Source organism: Protopterus annectens, chromosome 1.part0, assembly GCF_019279795.1.
Source record: "Protopterus annectens isolate FY-2018-M chromosome 1.part0, PAN1.0, whole genome shotgun sequence".
In the NCBI taxonomy this organism is placed as follows: domain Eukaryota; kingdom Metazoa; phylum Chordata; order Ceratodontiformes; family Protopteridae; genus Protopterus; species Protopterus annectens.
Window position 1 is genome coordinate 543,932,733 of NC_056725.1, and position 21,092 is coordinate 543,953,824.

Here is a 21,092-nt window from a genome sequence, read left to right on the forward strand (position 1 = left end):
TACCACTAGACACTATTTGTGCGGCTGCTACTTGGGCTAAACCACATACATTTATCTCTCATTACAAAGTGGACAGGGTTTCTAGGGATAGGGCAACCTTTGGTTCCACTGTGCTCAAGAACGTTCTCCCTTGAGTTCCTCAGGATCATGGAGCTAGGGACGCTACCCATGTGTAAGAACAAAGGCGAGATTGAACACTCTCACATAAAGAAGTTATGTCCTTACCATAACGTTCCATGTGGAGTGTTCATCTCGCCTTGGTTATTACACTCCCACCCCTCCCACCCTTAGGAAGAACGTTCTATTTGGTGCCTGGTCTGGAGTATTCTCCTTCTGCTGTTGCATTATTAGTGTTACTATCATACTTTTGGTATGTTTGTATATATGTACTTCTATGTATATAGTTTGGCATGTGTGCGTGCTTTATGTCTGGTTTGCTTGCAAACTAGATCTGAGGTAAAGGCAGAGGGGGATTGTGGGTATTAGATGTCCTCGAGCTTCTTCTCGATGCAGAGCTTGCAGTCGGCCGGCACGGAGCCGAGGATCGGCTCCGAACCCATGTGTAATAACCAAGGCGAGATGAACACTCCACATGGAACGTTATGGTAAGGACATAACTTCTTTTTTTTGCTGTTCAGGGTGTGACCTGTTTTTCTCCCATCACTTCTCAGGGGCAGACTGTTTGTGTCATTTTAGAGTGGCCTCAGATTTCTTTTCACTTTTTTCCAGATGTTCTTCATCTCACATTGCTGCAGTCCTTACACTTGGGTAGTCCGCTGTCCTCGGTCGGCCCGAATATCAAAGTATAAGGCTGACGTCGGTCAAGGCGCATTTGACTGACATCAGGACGTCAGGGTACAAATGCGCATGACCGACGTCATATCCTCAGTCTTTTTTGCCGCATGGTCCGATGCAGAAGCAGTATTGCAAGTGCCGGTTGGCGTTCTGAAATTTTTCGATTCCGGAGTTTCAGACCGAGTCAAAGTTGGCTAAGTACCCCGTTGGGAATATTTTAGTTTTTTCTTGCCTCAGTGGTTTACCGGATGTCAGAAAAAGTGAATAATTGTATTTCTTGTGGGAAGCAGATACCGCATAGAGACTATCATACTTTGTGTATTCCTTGTTTAGGGCCTGAGCACGACGTTGTTGGGTGTCGCTCTTGTGCTAGATTTAATAAGTGCACTATAAAGAGGAGATTAGATTGTGCCAGGTTAGTCTTTGGGAAGCGGTGCAATTATAAAATGCCGTCGGATGCTCCGACGCCCGCTTCTTCGAAGAAGCGCAAGGACAAAGCAGTGAAGCCTAGGCTAGAAGAACCGTCCGTACCGGACGCCGGTTCTTTAGAGGTGTCGGTGGAGCCGGTGGTTCCACCGGAGGTTTCTTTGGGTTCCCAGGGAGAGACCTTGTTATTGCAGGATGTGGCCTCTCAGGAGGCAGGTCAGGGTGAAGGGGCTTCTCAGGTTACTATACTCCCCTCCCTGCCTAGGGTGGTTAGGCCCTCTCCTTCTGTTTCCAAGACTTCTCCTAGAGGCAGGCCAAGTGTAGCTTCAGTTGGTGTCACCCCTAGTTCTTCTGGAACTGTGCCCAAGAAGCATATGCTTAAAATGGCAGAAGATTTGATTACTCTGATTAGGGGTTCTTTGCCCCCTCCTGATAAGAGACCTAGGGTGGAGCCTGAGCTAGGGAGTTTTGAGCAGGCTTCGGATGTTTCAGAGTCTTCGGCTGAAGACTTGCAGGAGTACTCTCCTTATTCTGATTCTGATGTGGATGATTCTACTCCTTCTGCTTCTCCTCCTGAGGATTTTTCTTTTTCAGAAACTCTTCATTCCATGAGGGAGCATTTTAAGTGGGAAGGTCAGGACTTCTCTGATTCCAGGAAAAGGCTTAGGGAATTTTTGTTTTACCCCAGCATAGGCCTTTGGCTATCCCTCCTGTTTTGGATGTAGTGGAAGATGTTTTTACAGAGGCTTCTCTTAATCCTGATTCTTTGCCTCCTGCTCCTGTTAAACCGGATAGGTATTACAGGGTGCCTGAAGTTCATAAGTATCTTTTTAAGAGTCCTAGGGCAGACCCAGAAACTGTTAGCCAGGGGCCTAAAGGTGTTAAGGCTTCTGTTGTCAAGAATCCGGTTCTTGCAGATAAAGAAGCCAGGGCCTTGGATAGATGGGGAAAGAAAGTTTATACTTCTTCCACTCTAGCTACGAGGGCTTTGAATTGCCAGTTTCACATGTTAAAATACCAAAACTATCTCCTTTCACAGTTGAAGTCTAAGGTTGATGCTCTGGCGGAAGGTATTGATTGTAAAGAGTTACAAGATTTAGTACATGTTTCTGAACAGGTGGGTAAGCATTCTTTGCAATGTGGTTTTGATGCTGTACAGGCCTCGTCTAGGGTGGCTGCCACTGGGTCAGTTCTTCGCAGGCACGCCTGGCTGAGGGATCAAAATTTATCTGACCATGTAAAAACTAGGATTTTAGATGCTCCTTTACAATCTGATGTGTTGTTTGGTTCTCCTGTTGAGGCAGTGTTGAAGAAAATGGAAGACAAGGCTAAGTCTATGCAGACTGTTAAAGATTTTTTGCAGGTTCAGCCTCCAAAGTTTAGTAGAAATTGGCCTGCTAAAGGGTGGACGTATCCTTCTTATGATTCCCAGTCTAGGGGTAGATCTAGACGTGGTAGGGGCAGAGCTCAGGGCTCTTTCAGGCCTAGAACAGGGAGGTGAGGGCAGGGGTCAGTCCTTTCGTAAACAGACCCAATGACCTACCTTTTCAGCTGCCAGAGCCTTCTCGTCTGGCAGCACCTTTGGGAGGAAGGTTGGCACTTTTCAAAGAAAATTGGAGTTTAATTACCCAAGACAGATGGGTATTGGATATCATACACCAAGGTTACAGGTTTTATTTCCATACCTTGCCTCCTTTCAGAGGCATGCCAGACGTTCCTCCTCAACAAAGAATAGAGGCTCACAAGCAAATTTCTCTGTTACTTCAACTAGGGGCCATACAGCCGGTCCCTATGCCAGAAGTGAGCCTAGGATTTTATTCTCGCCTGTTCCTGGTACCAAAGAAGGGGAACACGTGGAGACCAATTTTGGATTTATCTATCCTCAACACTTATCTGGACATTCCCAAGTTCAAAATGTTGACGTTACAACAGCTTTTACCTCTGCTGGGCAAAGATCACTGGATGGTAACTTTGGATCTCAAGGAGGCTTACCTTCATGTTCCTATCAGACTAAGTTGCAGGAAGTATCTGCGTTTTCGAGCTGGGACTTCTCACTATCAGTTCTCTGCATTGCCCTTTGGCTTATCTACTGCGCCCAGAGTGTTCACGAAAGTTCTGGCTCCAGTGATAGCTTTCTTCAGGCTAAAAGGAATACAGATCTATCCTTATTTGGACGACTGCCGGATTCTGGCTCAAGGAAGGGAAGAGCTTCTTCATCATTTGGAATATGTGATAGCAGTGCTAAGATGCCTGGGGTATTCTGTGAACGAAATAAAGTCCAGTCTAGTACCCTCTCAGGACATGTGCTTTCTGGGTGTAAGACTGAATACAGCATCCCAGATGGCCTTTTTAACCCCGGACAAACAAAAGAGTCTTTCCCTTTACTTCCATCAACTATCTCATCAGTCCGGGCTGACTGCAAGGACAGTCCTTCAAGCCTTAGGGTTCATGGCATCTTGTATTCTGGTGCTTCCCAATGCCAAACTGCATATGAGGAAGCTGCAATGGTATCTCAAAAATGTATGGACACAGCACTGCCAGGATCTGGACACTTTCATTCAAATAATACCTTGCATTCAAAAGGAATTTTTGTGGTGGGCTCAGGAATGTCACCTAAACAAGGGACTCTCTGTGACCCGGCCAGAGGCGAGTCAGATTTTAACGACAGATGCCTCAGACAAAGCTTGTGGAGCTCATCTGAATGGAAAGTGGATACAAGACAAGTGGCCTGCCAGACTACAACATCTACATATCAACCTGAAGGAGATGTTAGCAGTCCAGTTTGCATTAATAGCTTTCAAGGATTTACTTCTTCCAGGGCAGGTGTTGATTCTAACAGACAACACAACTGTCATGTGGTACATCAACAAGCAAGGGGGAACACATTCTTATCCTCTATGCAGGCAAGCAATGATTTTGTGGGAGACTGCTCTCAGTTTACAGCTCAATCTTCAGGCAAGGTTTCTGCCAGGAGCACAGAACTCCTTAGCAGATGTGTTGAGCAGACGAATTATGGATCCCCACGAGTGGAAATTGGATCCTCATGTATTTCAGAAATTGACAGTGTCACGGGGAACTCCAGACATAGATCTGTTCGCTTCTCCACTAAACCATCAGCTGCCAAAGTTTTGCACAAAAAGGTTTCATCCCACAGCTTGGAAAGTGGATGCTCTTTCTTTCAATTGGAGCAATCTTCATGTGTATGCCTTTCCACCTCTGCCTCTCCTCCCAAAGGTACTTCTAAAGGTCAGACAGGACAAGCCAAGGATGATTTTAATAGCTCCAGATTGGCCTCGACAGCACTGGTACCCATTACTGAGAAGTCTGGTACGGAAGCCTCCATGGCCTTTGCCTTCGATTCCACACCTGTTGTCACAGGAGGACAGCCATTTGCTCAATGTCAAACTTCACTCTCTTCACCTAACAGCCTGGCATATTCTGTTTTGAACCATAAAGGGTCTCAACTTCCACAACAAGTTTTGAATGTGATTTTGGAAGCTAGAAGGCCTAGTACAAGGAAAGTGTACGCAGATAAATGGAAGAGATTTTTATTTTGGAGTGTAGCAAAGGATTTTGATGTTTCTGAGCCTAATTTAAGTGTGGCTCTTCAATATCTTACAGAGTTACTGGACAAAGGTTTGTCCTTCTCTTCTATTAAGGTTCATGCTGCGGCAATTTCAGCTCACTATGAATGTGACCCTCCATTGTTTTCTCATCCTTTGTTCAAGCAATTTCTTAGAGGGGCAAAGAATATAAGACCCCCACGTAGAGCTCCTACTCCTGCTTGGGATCTCAATTTTGTGTTGGAGAAACTCACTCTACAACCTTTTGAGCCTGCAGCTACTTCTGAGTTGAAATATTTATCATGGAAGACTGCCTTTTTGTTGGCCATTACCTCTGCAAGAAGGGTTTCTGAATTACAGGCCCTTATGGCGGTTGAGCCTTTCTTGATTTTCCATAAGGATAGGGTATCTTTGCATACTAATCCTTCCATTATGCCTAAGGTGGTTTCTAGTGTGGCTTTAAACCAAACTATTCATTTGCCTACTTTTTATGCAAATCCCCAAAATAAAGGGGAAAAGATTTTGCACACTTTAGATGTACACAGGCAGTTGCGATATTATTTGGACAGAACTAAAGGGTTCAGGCAGTCTCAGCAGTTGTTTGTTTCTTTTGCTTTGAGTTCTCAGGGCAAGCCTGTGTCAAAACAAACTATTTCTAAGTGGATTGGGTTTTGCATTGCTTTCTGTTATTCCCATCATGGCAAGGAGATTCCAGCTGGGATTAGGCCTCATTCCACTAGGGCTACTGCCACTTGACAGCCTTTTGAGGGGAGTGGCAACCAAGGATATTTTGGAGGCAGCTACTTGGAGTTCAGTGCATACTTTCTCTAGGCATTATCACCTGCCACTTTACTCTAAATCCAGGGCTGGTTTTGCCACTGCTGTTTTGCAGGGCATTTTGGCAGCTCCTGCTTCCTTGTAGTTTGGCCATCCTCCCTTACCTCTGCTTTGGGATTCTACCCAAGTGTAAGGACTGCAGCAATGTGAGATGAAGAACATAGTACAGTTTTGTACCTACCATAAATGTAGATGTTCAAGATCCACATTGCTGCAGTCCAATTTACCCTCCCTCCTTCCCTCTGTAGTTAGAGGTGGTTGTGTGGGTTGGGTTGTAAATATTGTGTATATTGTATATATTGTACATATAATTAGTGCAAGGGTGGTTGGTTGGTTGTTTGCTGTCTTTTGGTTTTGACCTTTATTTTTAGGGTCTTCTGACATCTGGGGCAAGAAAAGACTGAGGATATGACGTCGGTCATGCGCATTTGTACCCTGACGTCCTGATGTCAGTCAAATGCGCCTTGACCGACGTCAGCCTTATACTTTGATATTCGGGCCGACCGAGGACAGCGGACTACCCAAGTGTAAGGACTGCAGCAATGTGGATCTTCGAACATCTACATTTATGGTAGGTACAAAACTGTACTTTTCTGTCATTGATGTTGCTCTTCAAGAAAAGGGTGATAGCCGAAGCACAGGATCATTCTCTTAGGTCCTTTCTGTCCAAGATAATTCTAATCCCTCTGCTGTGGCCTTACCTTCTGGAAAAACCTCTTCAGTTCTAACAAAGTTCTCCTCAGCAAGCCTCACACATCTTTAGTCCCTCAAACCTATCCTCGTGACATGTCTGTTTTCTGTAATGGCCAGGGACCCTGATTACCCTCCCAGGATGGTCCATATCCTCTCTGCTGTCCAAAGGTTCTCCATAAGAAAGTTTCATGAAAGTAAATTGATAAAGTTTTCTGTATGGGCTACTTACCAGGGACTCTATCCTTTCTCAGTTTTGATCTAGATGGTTCTATAGTTTTTGACGCAGTTATTTAATCAGTGTTCAAAAACTGCTCCACAGTCAAGGTATATTTAGCTACAATTTTAATTTTACATCAATGTTTAAACCTGATATTGTTCATTTCGTTATGCATCACGAATGGGTCTTCGGATCTGTCCTCGGATCCAACTTAGCCATTTCTTTCAGGCATATGATCCGAGTCTCAAACTCCTCCATCTCTCGTAATTCATCACTCCTTTTCAAACCCCTATGATCTCGTTTGCTGCTATTACTGACAGACATGATTATGACCCTCTCTCCAGTTAAGTAAAAAAAAAAAGTGAAATTATCTTTCTCTGTCTCAGTTTTCTTCCTTCCGTCTCTAAATAGTTTAAAGTTAATTATTACCTCCCCTCCAGTTACGTTACTGTAGTTTTCGCTGGCGCTGGGTCTTTTCTCTCCCTTTTCATTTTTCTCCTTTTCCCTTCTTTTTCTCCTTTATATATATATATATATATATATATATATATATATATATATATATAAACTTTTCCCGCTATCTTTAAGTTATAGTTGTAGTTTTAGTTTGTGGTTGGTGTGTCTGAGAGTGCGATCTTGTGTGAATGTTTTCAGCTGAACACCATGGCATCCATTGCTAATTCCTCGAGGAGGCTAATCTGCTACATGGCAGAGGGAACCTCTCGAGCAGCTGGTTCAGGCATGGCCCTTAGAAGACATGCCTGGATGAGACTGTGCGGGTTTGCGGGCCCCTTCAAGGAGTTTTTCATTAATTCCCCTTTTGACAGGTCCTCTTTGTTTGGACCATCAGTTAAGGAGACTCTCAACTGCAGCAAACAGGAGGGCAAGAACTTATCTGCCATAGTGATCAAGTTGTTTTTTTCCTCCCAGCAGACCTTTTCCAGGAACCAATGGAGCGGGAAGAAGATGTGGTTCCACAAATCCCAAGAGGCCTTTACTGATTCGCAAGATGACTCCTCTTCTAGGGGCAGAGAGAGAAAGTATTCAATGGTAGACGCTGCCCCAGAGGGAGAGGGGATCCACAGAACCAGGATATTAGGGAACCCTTCTCTGACAAGCCCTTTTAGTGCTCCTGAAGCGCTTTCTGACTGTCCTAGTCTAGATTCAGTCTTGGGGCAGACTATCCTTGCACCCAGAAGCCTAGACAGATATAACAAATGATGCCTGTGTGTGAAACATTATTTCCAGAGGTTACTATATTCCCTTTTCCCCCTCCTCCTCCCCACATGCCACCTAGTGAGAGGGAGAGTGCCCTGCTAGAAGTATAAAAACTTCAACTAAAGTCATCCAGCGAGTCCCAACCAAACAACGAGGATATGGAACTTACTTGCACTTCTTTTTGGTGTCAGGGAAGACCGGGGATCTTTGAACCATACTGGATCTGAGCCGTTTGAATCTGTTTCTTAAAATGATGAAGTTCTGCATGGTTATAGTGCAGTCCATTCTGCAGCTCTTGCACAAGGATGACTGGATGTGCTCGGAGGGTCTCCAGGATGTGTGCTATCATATCAAAATAGACAGGTGCTCCAGAAGATATCTGTGCTTCCAGCTGGGGGAAGATTATTACCAGTTAAGAGCACTACCCTTTCGTCTTACCACTGCCCCCCCCCCGGGTGTTCACCGAATGCATGGCAGTAGTCACAGCGCATCTCTGTCTGCAAGGATTCCAGGTGTTCCTTGCCTGGACGATTGTCTCCTAACGGCACTCACAAGGCATCAACTACTCTAGGTGAACTTGCACCTGTTTTGCCACCTGAGAATTACAGTGAACATGGCAAAATCCAAGTTGGTCCCAGTACAGGACATCAAATTCTAGACTCAGTTGAACATGGTCACACAAGTTGCAGCTCTTCCTTTACAGAGGATATTGTCTGTCATGCAGCAGGTCCAATGCCTACTAGACACACTATCTCCTCCAGCTCACCTAGTTCTTATAGCCTTGGGTTCCATGTCAGCCACCATCCTTCTGGTGCCCCTAGCCAGGTGCTGCATGCGGGTTCTCCAGTGGAATTTGGCAGATCAGTGGTCCATTCAGTGTCACCTGTTATCAACTCTTATTAAACTTACTCTGATTTGTAGGCATCACCTGTAGTGGTGGCTGTTCACAGACTATCTTTATCTAGGCAAGTCATTTGTCCTCTCCCCTCCTTCGTACAGTGGTCACAGTGACCATGGGCACCTCCCTGGTGGGGTGGGGCATTTTCAGGGAAGGATGGCCTAAGGCACATGGTCCCCTACAGAGACCAAATTACACATAAACGTCCTGGAGATGAGGTTGGTTCTCCTTGTCATGAAAGGAGATACTGCCATCCCAGCTATCTGGAATTTTGTAAGTAATTATATGTCATTTGTGAGTATCAACATGATTCATATGCTTGTGTTATAAATGTATTAGAACTGTATGTCATATAAGATGGTTTGTACAGACGTGTGCTGAAGAGGTATTTTACAAAGTTGTGTTTAAAGATGTAAACACCGCATACCCTACTGGATTAAAACAGAAATGTACCTGCACTATTGTAACTATTTAGATGTGTATATTTTAACAGTGGAAACTGGAACACAAGAGGTTAACTTCAGAAAAGTAGCTGAAATTAAATTACCTTATGGCCATGTAATAAAAGGATGTTATCTTTCAGTTTCAGTGGAGTAACAGACACAATGTCTAGAACTAGAAGTCTTCTGCATTTGAAGTGTTTTGTTATATTATGACTTCCAGGATCTGCATTAGATCTAAGAAAAGCCCTTGTCTATGTATTTTCACAGGTAGATGCTAAATGCTACCAGCTGCGTCAGTGGGGGTTTTCACCTGGGATAGAGTCAGATGACAAGAAATGTCATTCTGCAAGTTATCCCAGCAGTAATGTTTGAAATATTAATTTGGGAAGTCTGTTAGTGAGAGACTGTATTCTGTATTTTGTCTTTGACCTGACATCAAGATCCACTCACCACTTCTGCCTTGCTTGCTGTGAAGCACGTTATTAGGGTATAGTAATTCTCTTAGATACAGTCAGGAATATAGCAAAGCTTAGCTTAAGATGTTCTTTATTTGAGACTGTCCTGCAATGTTGTTTTAAATATTTCCTGTGATTTTGAACTCTGATGTAAGTATATACTGAGTATTAAGTATTTATTATTAAATATATTTACACCTTTCATTGTGGCTGATTTGTCTAGAAATATTTATGTTCTGGGAGTACTTGCATATTTGTTTGGTGACGCTGTGTGGGCCACTCCTACTAGCCTTGCTCTTAGTAAAACTACCATATGAATTAACAGTAACATTACACAGTAAGATTAGATACCCTTTGTTAAGGGCCTTAAAGTAGCTGATTAGGAGTGATTGGTGGCAGGGGTAGTTTACCTTATAGTCTGGGCAGAAGGGGGCATAGCTAGTATCCCTGTGTCAGCCTTTCCCAGGTGTGTGTGTGTGTGTGTGTGTGTGTGTGTGTGTGTGCCAGCTACTTGGACAGGGACACGAAGCACTGGTTGGACAGAGTAAGGTGCTGGAGGTCTCTGCTTGGTCACTCAGCTAAGATCTCAACTTTTTAGCTGTGCCAGTGGGGAGTCTTATTGGGGATCTGGAAAAAGAGGGAGAAACCAGCCCTGGACTGACAGTGGTCTATGTGCTCTTAAGGGAAAATGTTAAGTTGTCAATCTCGCCTTCATTCTTGCTGGATGGGTTCGGAGCCGATCCTCGGCTCCGACTCGGCACTTTCTTAGCTTGAGAACTCCTTTTACCAGCTCGAGGCAACCCTATATCCCATGATGCAAGGCGGGACTACCTCAGATCTCGTTTGCCGCTTAGCGAAAGAGGTCTCCTTTGCCAGCTGAGGTAAGTGATTTTCTGGTAAAATCAGAAAAAGCTTAGTTAGGAATTTATTTTCCCCTTTTAGTCTTAGTATAGTCTGTAGTATATTACAGCCTACCCTATTCCCTTCCTTTCAAACTTTATAACCCTTTTTATAACCTTTAGTATAAAGTTTTCAGTTAGGCCTAAAACCCTATTGGTTAATCCCTTCCTGTGTGTTGTGTGTAGGGGATTAATTTTGTGTGTTTGTTGGGGTTTGTGTGTGTTACTTCCTCCTAGGATATGTCTAGGGAAGGCAAGGTCTCAGGCTTTAAGAAGTGTGACCAGTGCTGTCAGAAAATGTCTCTGACAGACGGTCACACTTCTTGTGTGTACTGCCTGGGGCCTTTGCACCTGCAGGACTCCTGTGCTTTGTGTCACGCTTTTAGCCAGAGAGTCCTGCAGGAAAGGAGGAATAAACTTATCCTCCGAGGCTTACTTAAGCCAGAAGGTTCTCCCTCTAAAGCAGGGTCTGGGAAACCTTCTAAACCACCAAGGCTCAGGCTTCAGTATCCAAGCCTCCTCCGGTGGCTTCGCTCCATCGGGCGAGATCGCTCGCTGGAACCGATGCATCTACTGTTAAAGTAGTAGGGTCGCGCCGGCTGGCTCCGATACCTTCTCTACTGTGGCCTTGTCGGCTCCGGCTGGAGCCGACACTTTATCCAGCATCGGGCGAGAAACCTTCGGCTCCATCTGGAGTTCAGGGACTTCGGCTCCGATGGCTTCGACCGAAGAGATCTCGGTCCCCTTCGATACTGAGTATCCATTCGGCTCCGGGGTCTCCTCTTTGTCGGAGCGGAGCCATCGGAGCCGATCTTCGAGATCTTCCAGGCTGTCTGACCACGACTTAGAGAGGGTGGTAAGCAGGCTGTTGAAGTCTCAGGCACTGGCCCAAATGCTCCATAGCCCGTCTCAACAGACTTCGGCTATAGCCTCACCCCTTGAACTTCCTCCTCCGACTCCACACCAGAGTTCGGAGCCGGAGCTTCTCGGGACAGCGACTGTTTCGATGCCGGAGCCGATACATCCTTCGCCCGGCTCCTCGGCTCCGATCTCCTCCTTGAGGCCTTCCTTGGAGGGATCCGGTCATCGGGTTTCCACTGTCTGCTCCGAGGGGCTAGTGGCATCGGACCCTTGTCCGACCCCGCTCTCCCTCTCGGGGCTTCGGCTTTGGTAAGCTCGGCGCCGACATCGGCCTCGGAGCCTTCCCTCTCATTGGAGCTGGGAATTCCTGTTTCTTCGGAGCGGGGATATTCCAGTCTCCCGGGGAGGGGAGCCTTTGAGGTGATGAGGAGTGTCCTGGCCTCTGAGCCTGGTCAACGGTCTATCCCTCTAGCTCCTCCCTCATCAGTGCCTGCAGACGCCACTTGCCAGCCTCTTGCTCTCAGGCCCAGGGATCCATCGCCCCAGGTTTCCCCACTGGGAATTTCCTCCTCTTCCGAGGTTTCTCCTGATCCTGCAGGGGAACCCCCTCGGAAGAGGACGTGTAAGAGGAAACACACAGACTCCCCTGAGTCTACTACATCTGTTACCGACTTAGATGAGTCGGAGGGTTCCCCACGGTCCCCCTCTGAGGATGTCTCCTTTTCAGACATCCTTGAGCTCCTCAAACAGAGGGGGAATTGGCCCTCCATTGACCCCTCCGAGGATGAGTTGGTATACCTGGAGGCTTTTGGATCCCGACCCTCCACCTCCTGGGTGTCTCCGCCTTTCGACCCACTTATGCAGGTAGTGGCTCGGAAGGCGTGGGCGCTCCAGATTCTGTGGAACCTGTCCCCAGAAGACCATCCAAATTCATTACGGCCCCTTTGGACAAACAGTTCCTTTCCAAGGGTGTCTCGGTGGATGCTATGGTGGTGGCGGCTGCCACTAAGAAGGAACTGGCGGATCCTTCAGTACCTGTCCAGCCTCCTAATAAGGACTCTAGGACCATGGACAGGTATGGAAAGCGGATGTTTTCTTCAGCGACCTTTGCTATGCGTTCGCTGAATTATCTTTGTCACTTCACCAGGCTTCAACGAGATGTTCTCAAAGAACTGGGTGAAGTAGTTCAGGATCCTTCTGCTGCTGGGGCTCAGGAAAAGATTGCCTCGCAGCTTGCTATCCTAAATTCCATATCTAACTCCTCCATGCGGCTCATATCTTATGCGGCCGATGGAGCGAGCAGGGCCGCAGGCACAGGAGTTGCTCTTAGACGCCAAGCCTGGATGCGGCTTTGTAATTTGCGGACCCCTTTAAGGCGTCCTTCACTAATACCCCCTTTGATGGTTCGGCTTTGTTCAGACCTCAGGTGAAGGATACCTTGACCAGGTGTGAGCAGGACGGTAAAACTCTTTCTGCCATTGGAGTCCAGTTTTCCACTCCTTCTAGACCATATCCCAAGGGTCAGAAGGGGGGGAAGATGTGGTTCCGTAAAGCCCAAGGAGCTACACCGGACGCACGTGGTCAGTTTACCCCCAGAAGCAGAGGGGGTAACAATAATAGACGCCGCCCTAGAGGCAGGGGGGGTCCTCAGAACCAAGGCAACAGGGAGTCTCTTCCTGAGAAGCCTTTTCAACATCCCTGAGGTGTTGCCCGACTGTCCACCCTTGGAGGCAGTCGAGGGAAGGATTTCACTGTACCCAGTAGCCTGGCAGTCCCTATCACAAGAGATGTGGGTACATTCGATTATATCCGAGGGTTACAAAATCCCCTTCGAAAGGTTTCCCGTACCTCTACAATCCCTTCCAGACATCTCACCCGGTCAAAGGGATTTGGCAGAACAGGAGGTTTCAAAACTCGTAGAAAAAAGAGCTGTCCAGACGGTGCCGGCAGACCAGGTAGGATCCGGCGTCTACTCGAGATTCTTTTTGGTCCCCAAAAGGACGGGAGATTGGAGACCAATATTAGACCTGAGCAATCTAAACAGATTTGTCAAGAAGGCAAGATTCCGGATGGTCACGCTTCAGTCCATTCTGCCCTTTCTGGTCAAGGACAACTGGATGTGCTCTATAGACCTTCAGGATGCGTACTATCACATAAAGATTCACAGGCGCTCCAGGAGGTTTCTCCGCTTTCGGCTAGGGACCAGTCATTACCAATTCAGAGCCCTGCCCTTTGGCCTCACTTCATCCCCCAGAGTGTTTACCAAATGCATGGCAGTGGTCACAGCTCATCTGAGACGTCAAGGATTCCAGGTATTTCCTTATTTGGACGACTGGCTCCTCTCCGCCACCACCAAGTGTCAACTTCTTCAGACCAGAGACTACACTCTGCAGCTTTGCAGGAGTTTGGGAATTTCAGTAAATTTGAAAAATCTTCTCTGCGGCCTTGCCAATCTATCACCTTTATAGGCGCAGAATTAAACACCGTAAAATGTCAGCCAGACTAACAGATCAAAGAATTCTGGACATCCAAAAATTGCTCGCTTCTTTTGCAAAGCAACAAGATCAAAGCCAGATTTATACTGAAGGTTCTAGGTCTTATGGCTGCGGCCATTGTTCTCCTTCCACTAGCTCGCTTCCACATGCGTCTTCTGCAGTGGATGCTTTTCACGCAGTGGTCGTACCACAGTCTTCCGATGAGGCACGAAATCTTAGTCACACAGTCGTGCAGGGCTCATCTGGAATGGTGGATATCTTCCCCTCTTCTTCATCAGGGCCGACCCTTTATTCCCCCTCCTCCAGTTGCCACAGTCACTACGGATGCCTCTCTGATTGGGTGGGGGGGGCATTATCAGGGCAGGATGGTCCACGGGACGTGGCAACCCATAGAATACCATCTGCACATAAATGTCCTGGAGATGAGAGCAGTGCTTTTAACGTTGCAAGCCCTCGACGTCTTTCTTCCCACGGGGACTATTGCAGTACAAACGGACAACATGTCCGTGGTCTGGTGCATTAACAAACAGGGCGGAACCAGGTCCTATCTGTTATGTCGAGAAGCTCTCAGACTTTGGCAATGGGCGATCTCTTCTCAGCGGTTTCTGATAGCAACGCACATCCCCGGCAGGTCCAACCTATTGGCGGACAGGCTCAGCAGATCTATTCTGATGCCTCACGAGTGGTCTCTCAATCAATCTGTAGTGGATCAGATTTTTCTGAAGTGGGGCACTCCTTGTTGCGATCTTTTTGCTACTCCTCAAAACAACAAGTGCCCAGATTATTTCACTCTCTTTCCCCTTCCAGGCCAACCCCTGAGAGACTCTCTAACCCAGGATTGGCCTCGGGGACTTCTATACGCTTTTCCTCCCTTCCCCTTGATTCCACAAGTCATTCAGAAAGCCACCGTTTTGAGAGCCAAATTGATCCTCATTGCTCCATATTGGCCTCGACAAATTTGGTTTCCGTCTCTGCATCGTCACCTTCTGGTGCAGCCCTGGCATCTGGACCCAGTTCCGGATCTCTTGATCCACCAGTCGGGTCAGCAGCACCGGGCCATTCATTCTCTCAACCTCACTGCTTGGTTGCTCCACTTCCTTCCTTAGCCAGGCTACCTACGATTTCTGACTCAGTCAGAGACATTTTAGTGTCTTCTTTGAAGTCATCCACTAGGACTGTTTATGCTAGCAAGTGGCGACGTTTTTCTATTTGGGCAAACTCCAGAAATATTGATCCCTTTACTGCTCCTGTACATTCTGTTTTAGATTTCCTGGCGGAGGTTTTTCATTCAGGATCCTCATCATCTACAGTCAAAGTACAACTGGCTGCTATTTCCAAGTATCATGTTGGCTTGCATGACAGTAACATTATGTCTCATAGATTATGCAAGGCCTTTTTGAGAGGAGTTTTTCTCCTAAAACCACCTATAAAGCATCCTCCTCCGCAATGGGATCTAAACTTAATGTTGGCATCCTTGATACTACCTCCCTTCGAACCGTCTGCTTCATGCTCTTTGAAGTTATTGACCTGGAAAACTATATTTTTACTGGCTGTCACTTCTGCAAGAAGGGTTTCCGAGATTCAAGCTCTCTGCATTCGTTCACCTTATTTGGTTTTTCATAAGGACAGGGTATCATTAAGAACTAACCCTTCCTTTCTCCCCAAAGTCGTGTCTCAAACCAATATTAACCAATCTATAGATCTACCAGTCTTTTTCCCAAACTATTCCGACAGAGCTGAACAGAAACTGCATTTTTTTGGATGTCCATCGTCAGCTCAGGTACTATTTGCATAGAACTAAACAATTCAGAAAATCGGACCAATTATTTGTCTCCTATGCAGAAAACAGGATGTGTCTTCCAGTTTCTAAAGTGACCTTATCCAGATGGTTGACTTCCACCATTTCCTATGTGTACTCTCTCAGAGGCAAACAACTATCTTCTAAGCCAAAAGCACACTCAACCAGGAGTCTATCCACTTCTGCAGCTTTTCAGGATAGACTACCCATTGATACCATTTGTGCAGCAGCTACTTGGGCCACGCCTCATACCTTTGTCTCTCATTACAAGTTGGACTTGGCCTCCAGAGATAGGGCCAGTTTTGGTTCCACAGTTCTCAAGAGTCTGTTCCATTGAGCCACCCGGGATACAGGTGCTAGGGATGCGGTCCCATCCAGCAAGAATGAAGGCGAGATTGACAACTTAACATTTAGAAGTTATGTACCTACCATAACGTTCCATGTTAGTTGTCTTCTCTCGCCTTCTTTCTTGCGTCCCTCCCTCCTTCCCCCTGGCCTGGACAGATCTTGAAAAGTCTCCTCTCCTCAGGTTGTTCTCTCCTGACTCTTAGGTAGGAGAGTCATTTGTTAGGAGTTGTTGTTTCCTAGTTGTTCTAGGTTTATCCTTAGCAGGGTATGTTAGCTACCAAACAAGATCTGAGGTAGTCCCGCCTTGCATCATGGGATATAGGGTTGCCTCGAGCTGGTAAAAGGAGTTCTCAAGCTAAGAAAGTGCCGAGTTGGAGCCGAGGATCGGCTCCGAACCCATCCAGCAAGAAAGAAGGCGAGAGAAGACAACTAACATGGAACGTTATGGTAGGTACTTAACTTCTAATTACACTTGATGGAGAGAGCTGCATCTGGAAATACTGTGTGTACTTGTCATCCTCCCAGTGTACACCCCCTACTGGTGCTAGTGTTGAGGATTAAGGCTCCTTGATTACTGGGCCGGTGGTGGGGCTTGACACTGTTTACGTTGCAAGCCTTTCAGGACTGCCTTCCTCTGGGAACAGTTGCAGTCATGACAGACATGTCTGTGGTATAGTACAGCAACAAGCAGGTAGGAACCCGTTTTTACCCACTGTGCAGAGAGGCCATAGGCGTCTGGGAATGGGCATTTGCTTTGAACAGCTTTCTCATTGCAGTGCACATCCTGGGAGAAGCCAGTGTTTTGGTGGACAGTTTGAGCAGGTTGATACTGAGTCCTCACGAGTGGTCCCAGAACCAGTCAGTAACGAATGAGATTTTCAGCAATTGGCGCCAACATTGCTGCTTATTTTGCTCCCCTCGAAACAACAAGTGCAGCAGGTACTTCGCTCTCATCCCTCCTGTGAGGGAGTCACCCAGGGATGCTTTAGTCCACGGTTGACCCCAGGTCTCATTTACACTTGTCCTCTGATTCCCCTGATACACAAAGTCTTACAGAAAGCCAGCAGGTTGAAGACCAGTCTTATCCTCATTACCCCTCATTGGCCTCATCAAGTATGGTTCCACTTTCTGTGGTCTCTCAGCAAATATCCTCCATAGATACTGGATTCCAGACATCATCTTATTTCACATCCGTCAGAATAACAGATCCTCAGTCTTCGATCCCTCAAACTAACCCCTTGGTTTCTCCACTTCCATTAATCTTCCTAAAGTCTAGGCTTCCTTCCCGTCTGAGAAATTATCCTTGCCTGTCGAAAGCCTTCCACCAAGGAAGTATATTCTACCAAATGGAAATGGTCTTCCATCTGGGCTTTACAAAGAAATATTGACCCCGTTTCAGCTTCAGTTTCAGATGTCCTTATGTTTTTGAGCTCACTGTTCCATGAAGGAGTTAGTATTTCTGCAATAAAGGTGCAGCTTGCGGCTATCATGAATTTCCATGTTGGGAAGGGAGTTGGATTTTTCTCTATCCTTTCCTCTTCCAAACTCTGTCATGCATTCTTAAAAGGGGGATTTCATCTAAGGGCTCCAATCAAGGATCCTTCTCCTCCTTGAGATCTTACTTTGGTATTACTTGGTCTCACTGAGCAACCCTTTGACCCTGCTAGTCTATTAAAGTTGAAGTATTTGTCGTGGAAGGCTGCCTTTCTTGTGGCTGTTATGTCAGCCAGAAGAGTTTCAGAATTACAAGCTCTGTCTTCTCAACCACCATACATAGCCCTTTTCAAGAACAGTGTTTCTCTTAGGACGAACCCTTCCTTCATTCCAAAGGTCGCTTCAGAAACAAACATGAACCAGACCATTCATCTGCATGTACTGTTTCCCAATAACTCCAATAAAGGCGAATACTTGATCTGAAGTAGTTAACTTCATTTGATCAGCAACGTGTGGGTTTCGGATTCGAGCCAGCAGCATACCAAGCTAAAAGGTCCGAGCTCTCCTACCCATACTACACTGCAACCTCCTTCCAATGCTCAGGTCTCGTTTGCCGCGGCTTTGCCAGCACGGGATTTTTGAGCTCCAGGCAAGTTTGTCAGGGTTTTTCGAAATGTTTTGGTCTGTGTGTGCCCCTTTGATATTTCTGTAGATAACTATTAGTTTCTCTCTCATTACGGGTTTCCTTCCTCGCTAGATATTTGCATTTTATAATTAGAAGGTTATTAACTTTCTGTCAGTGTAGGCCCCCCTTCTCGCCCGTAGAGTGTGTGTGTGTGTGTGTGTGTGTGTGTTTGTTTACTATGTCGGAAAGTCAGGAAGTGACTTTCTCTAAGTGCACAGAGTGTCTCCAGCCGACGATCACACTCTGTAGTTTGCTTGGGGGTGCCTCATTTGTCATCCGGCTGCAAAATCTGTGCGGCCTTCAATCCCCGAGCCTGTGGGATCGCAGGAACAAGTTAATTCTGGCGGGTCTTGTACCCGCGGAATCAGCTACTGCTTCCTCCTCTTCCACAGCTTCTTCACCAGCCACTGCTGTGGCTGTCCAGCCTTCCAGCCCTCCTCCCCTGTCTGGGACTCGCCCTCCCACCTTGCCACAGGGAGAGAGAGGGGCCAAGAAAGAGAGAATGAAAGACAAACACAGGAAAAGAGAGAGAGACATTCAGAAAAGGAAAAAGACAGAGAGAGAAGGGCCGCAAGCGGCAGGCCGAGTTGGATCCAATGGCTTTGTTACTGTATTATGTACTTTGCTTCTCTGGAAGCCCAGGTCATTTCTGAAAAGTGTCAGTTGATCAGTCTGCATACCCAGTTACCAAATTTCAAATTAATTAATTAATTAAATTAAAACCACTATGAAGAATAAAATATTGTTGTATCACATCCAAGAACCAGTGACACCTCTTCCAGATAAAAATCTGTTTAATTCCGCAGCGAATTTGACAATAAAAGCACAATGAAAAGTTTCACCAGTTTAGCGGTAACAGTTTTGGAACATATTTCTGTGTATTTTTCTGGTGAAGATTTATTGAAATATTTATTAAGAAAGAAGGAATCAATTTTTATAGTGAAATACAATACTTTACAGCCCAATGGGCTTAATAAGGAATGCCATTGGTAGAGTTTTATGTGATTTTTGATGTTTAAGCTTTATATGATGTAGATTTTACTTTAAATATTTAATTAGATAATTGATTAATTGTATTGTACTGCAATATAAATAGGAACATTGTGAGCTGGCATTTTACTCTGTAAAGGCTGATACGGCCGAGGTGCTAAGAGATTTACTGGTGAAGCTTTTCATTGTGCTTTTATTGTCAAATTCGCTGTGGAATTAAACAGATTTTTATCTGGAAGAGGTGTCACTGGTTCTTGGATGTGGTACAACAATAATTAATTAATTTAATTAACATAAATAAATTGAGACTGTTATCCATACCTCATTTTTAGTTTCTCCTGTATTATGCATGCTTGTTGAGGAGTGACAGATGTATTTTTGAGATGAGCAGTGCAAGCCAAAGTTAAGTTAGAATTTGACTGGAATGCTTAAATGATGATATTTCCAGTGATCTTTGTATAGCATGTTCCATCTCCTTTGTGGTGGAGGCACAGTGCTTTTCCCTCTGTAAGTGCACACTCCTTTGCATTTATTAATGAAGGCTACCATCAGCTGATAACGTATTTATCCCACTCCAGGATGCAAGGGATGCAAAAACTGCAGTGCTAGCTCTTTCAGTGGATTATGGCTTTTCCGTCCTACTCTGCCCTGCCTTCCCCCGACCTATAATGGGTACACCCATCCTTCCTTGCCAGCTCCATCAAATATGTGAGCTGTTAACCCAGTTTGGCTTGGATCATGTGGCCATTTGTACTCCTGTTTGTCACTGGAACTGGCTCACCTGGCTAGAAACTTGTAAATTAACTTGTGTGTGCACTAACACAAGACATGAATTTGGAGATGTAACAGAAACAGAACTTGCTGTGTGAAAAAATAATTATTTTTTCTTTTCCTTTAGACAACACTGCTTGATTTAGATGCATTTGGAAGACATCTTACTGACTGTATTCGAAGGTGAGTTATTTATGTATGCTTCAAACAGTGTGACTGGCTTCTTTTCTGAGAGATTTTTTTTTTTACAAATTGATGACCTGTTAGGGAAATGATTTGTAGCATTTAACAAAATGTGCAGTAGCCCACTAACAAAGTGTTCCTGCAGCACTCCTAAATATGTGATTGTTTGTTTTCTCTTGTATATGTTTAAGACTTTAAGAATATAGCTGTAACCATTCAGCATATTGTTGTACATTGCTTTATTTGCTGTCTCAATACTTTTATGCTGTTACCATTATCAGCTGTGCATAATGAGTACTTTTCATACATAGTCATTTGAGGTCTACAGGTACATCATCTCATTTTCTGTTCATGGCTATCACTTCCGTTATGAAGTGTTACTTTTTAGATTCTCTTCATTAGAGTGTGTGTTTACCAGGTTGTGGCAGTGGTGGCTAAAGCTATGCATGAAAAAGATCTTCAGGTGTTCTTCCTGGACATCTGGCTCCTAGTAGCCTTATTAGGCAACTTCATAATGGCATCCCTTCAGTGGGAAATGCTCCTGTTTGCAGACTCTTGGGGTGCCAGTAAATTTGATGAAGTTATCTCTGAAGGTGTCTCAGAGGATTGTCTTCATTGGCCGAAAGTTGGGCAGGCTCTATTACCAGGTTGTTGCTGCCCATGCTGAGTACCCTGGACATTGTGATATTGACAGCCTATATGAAGATATTTGGTGAGGTCCAGATGTAGACACTGCAATGATTTTAGAGCTTTATCAATGCTGTGATCTTCAAGATCCCGTTTGCATGCCTGAGAATGCAGGTGGTGCTGTAGTATGAGATGTCATCAATTGTAGAGCCCATCATGTGTTCACATCTTCTCTTGTTGTCATGCCACTTTTGCTGGGCCATAGGACTGGTGGCAACTCACCAACAGAGTCTTAGTGGACCTTCCTTTCTTACCTAGACACATAATAGGTATAGCAAACTGGTGCTTTGCTAGTAGGGTGGAGCACTCGACTCATATTTCAGGATGTTCAGAGGTCATGTTTTATCTTATAGAGGTTTCTGCTCAACAGCAAATTATGGTTATGTGAATTGATCC

General features: G+C 45.5%; 1 protein-coding gene across 1 annotated transcript in view; it reads left to right on the forward strand.

Moving 5' to 3' along the window:
* The window catches only part of USP34 (ubiquitin specific peptidase 34), a gene marked incomplete in the record, with an annotated part of 5,849,982 nt that overhangs the window by 3,782,378 nt on the left and 2,046,512 nt on the right, over nucleotides 1-21,092 (forward strand). The window contains 1 exon segment of the mRNA XM_044061224.1: nucleotides 19,954-20,009. Coding sequence (XP_043917159.1) covers nucleotides 19,954-20,009 — 56 coding nt within the window.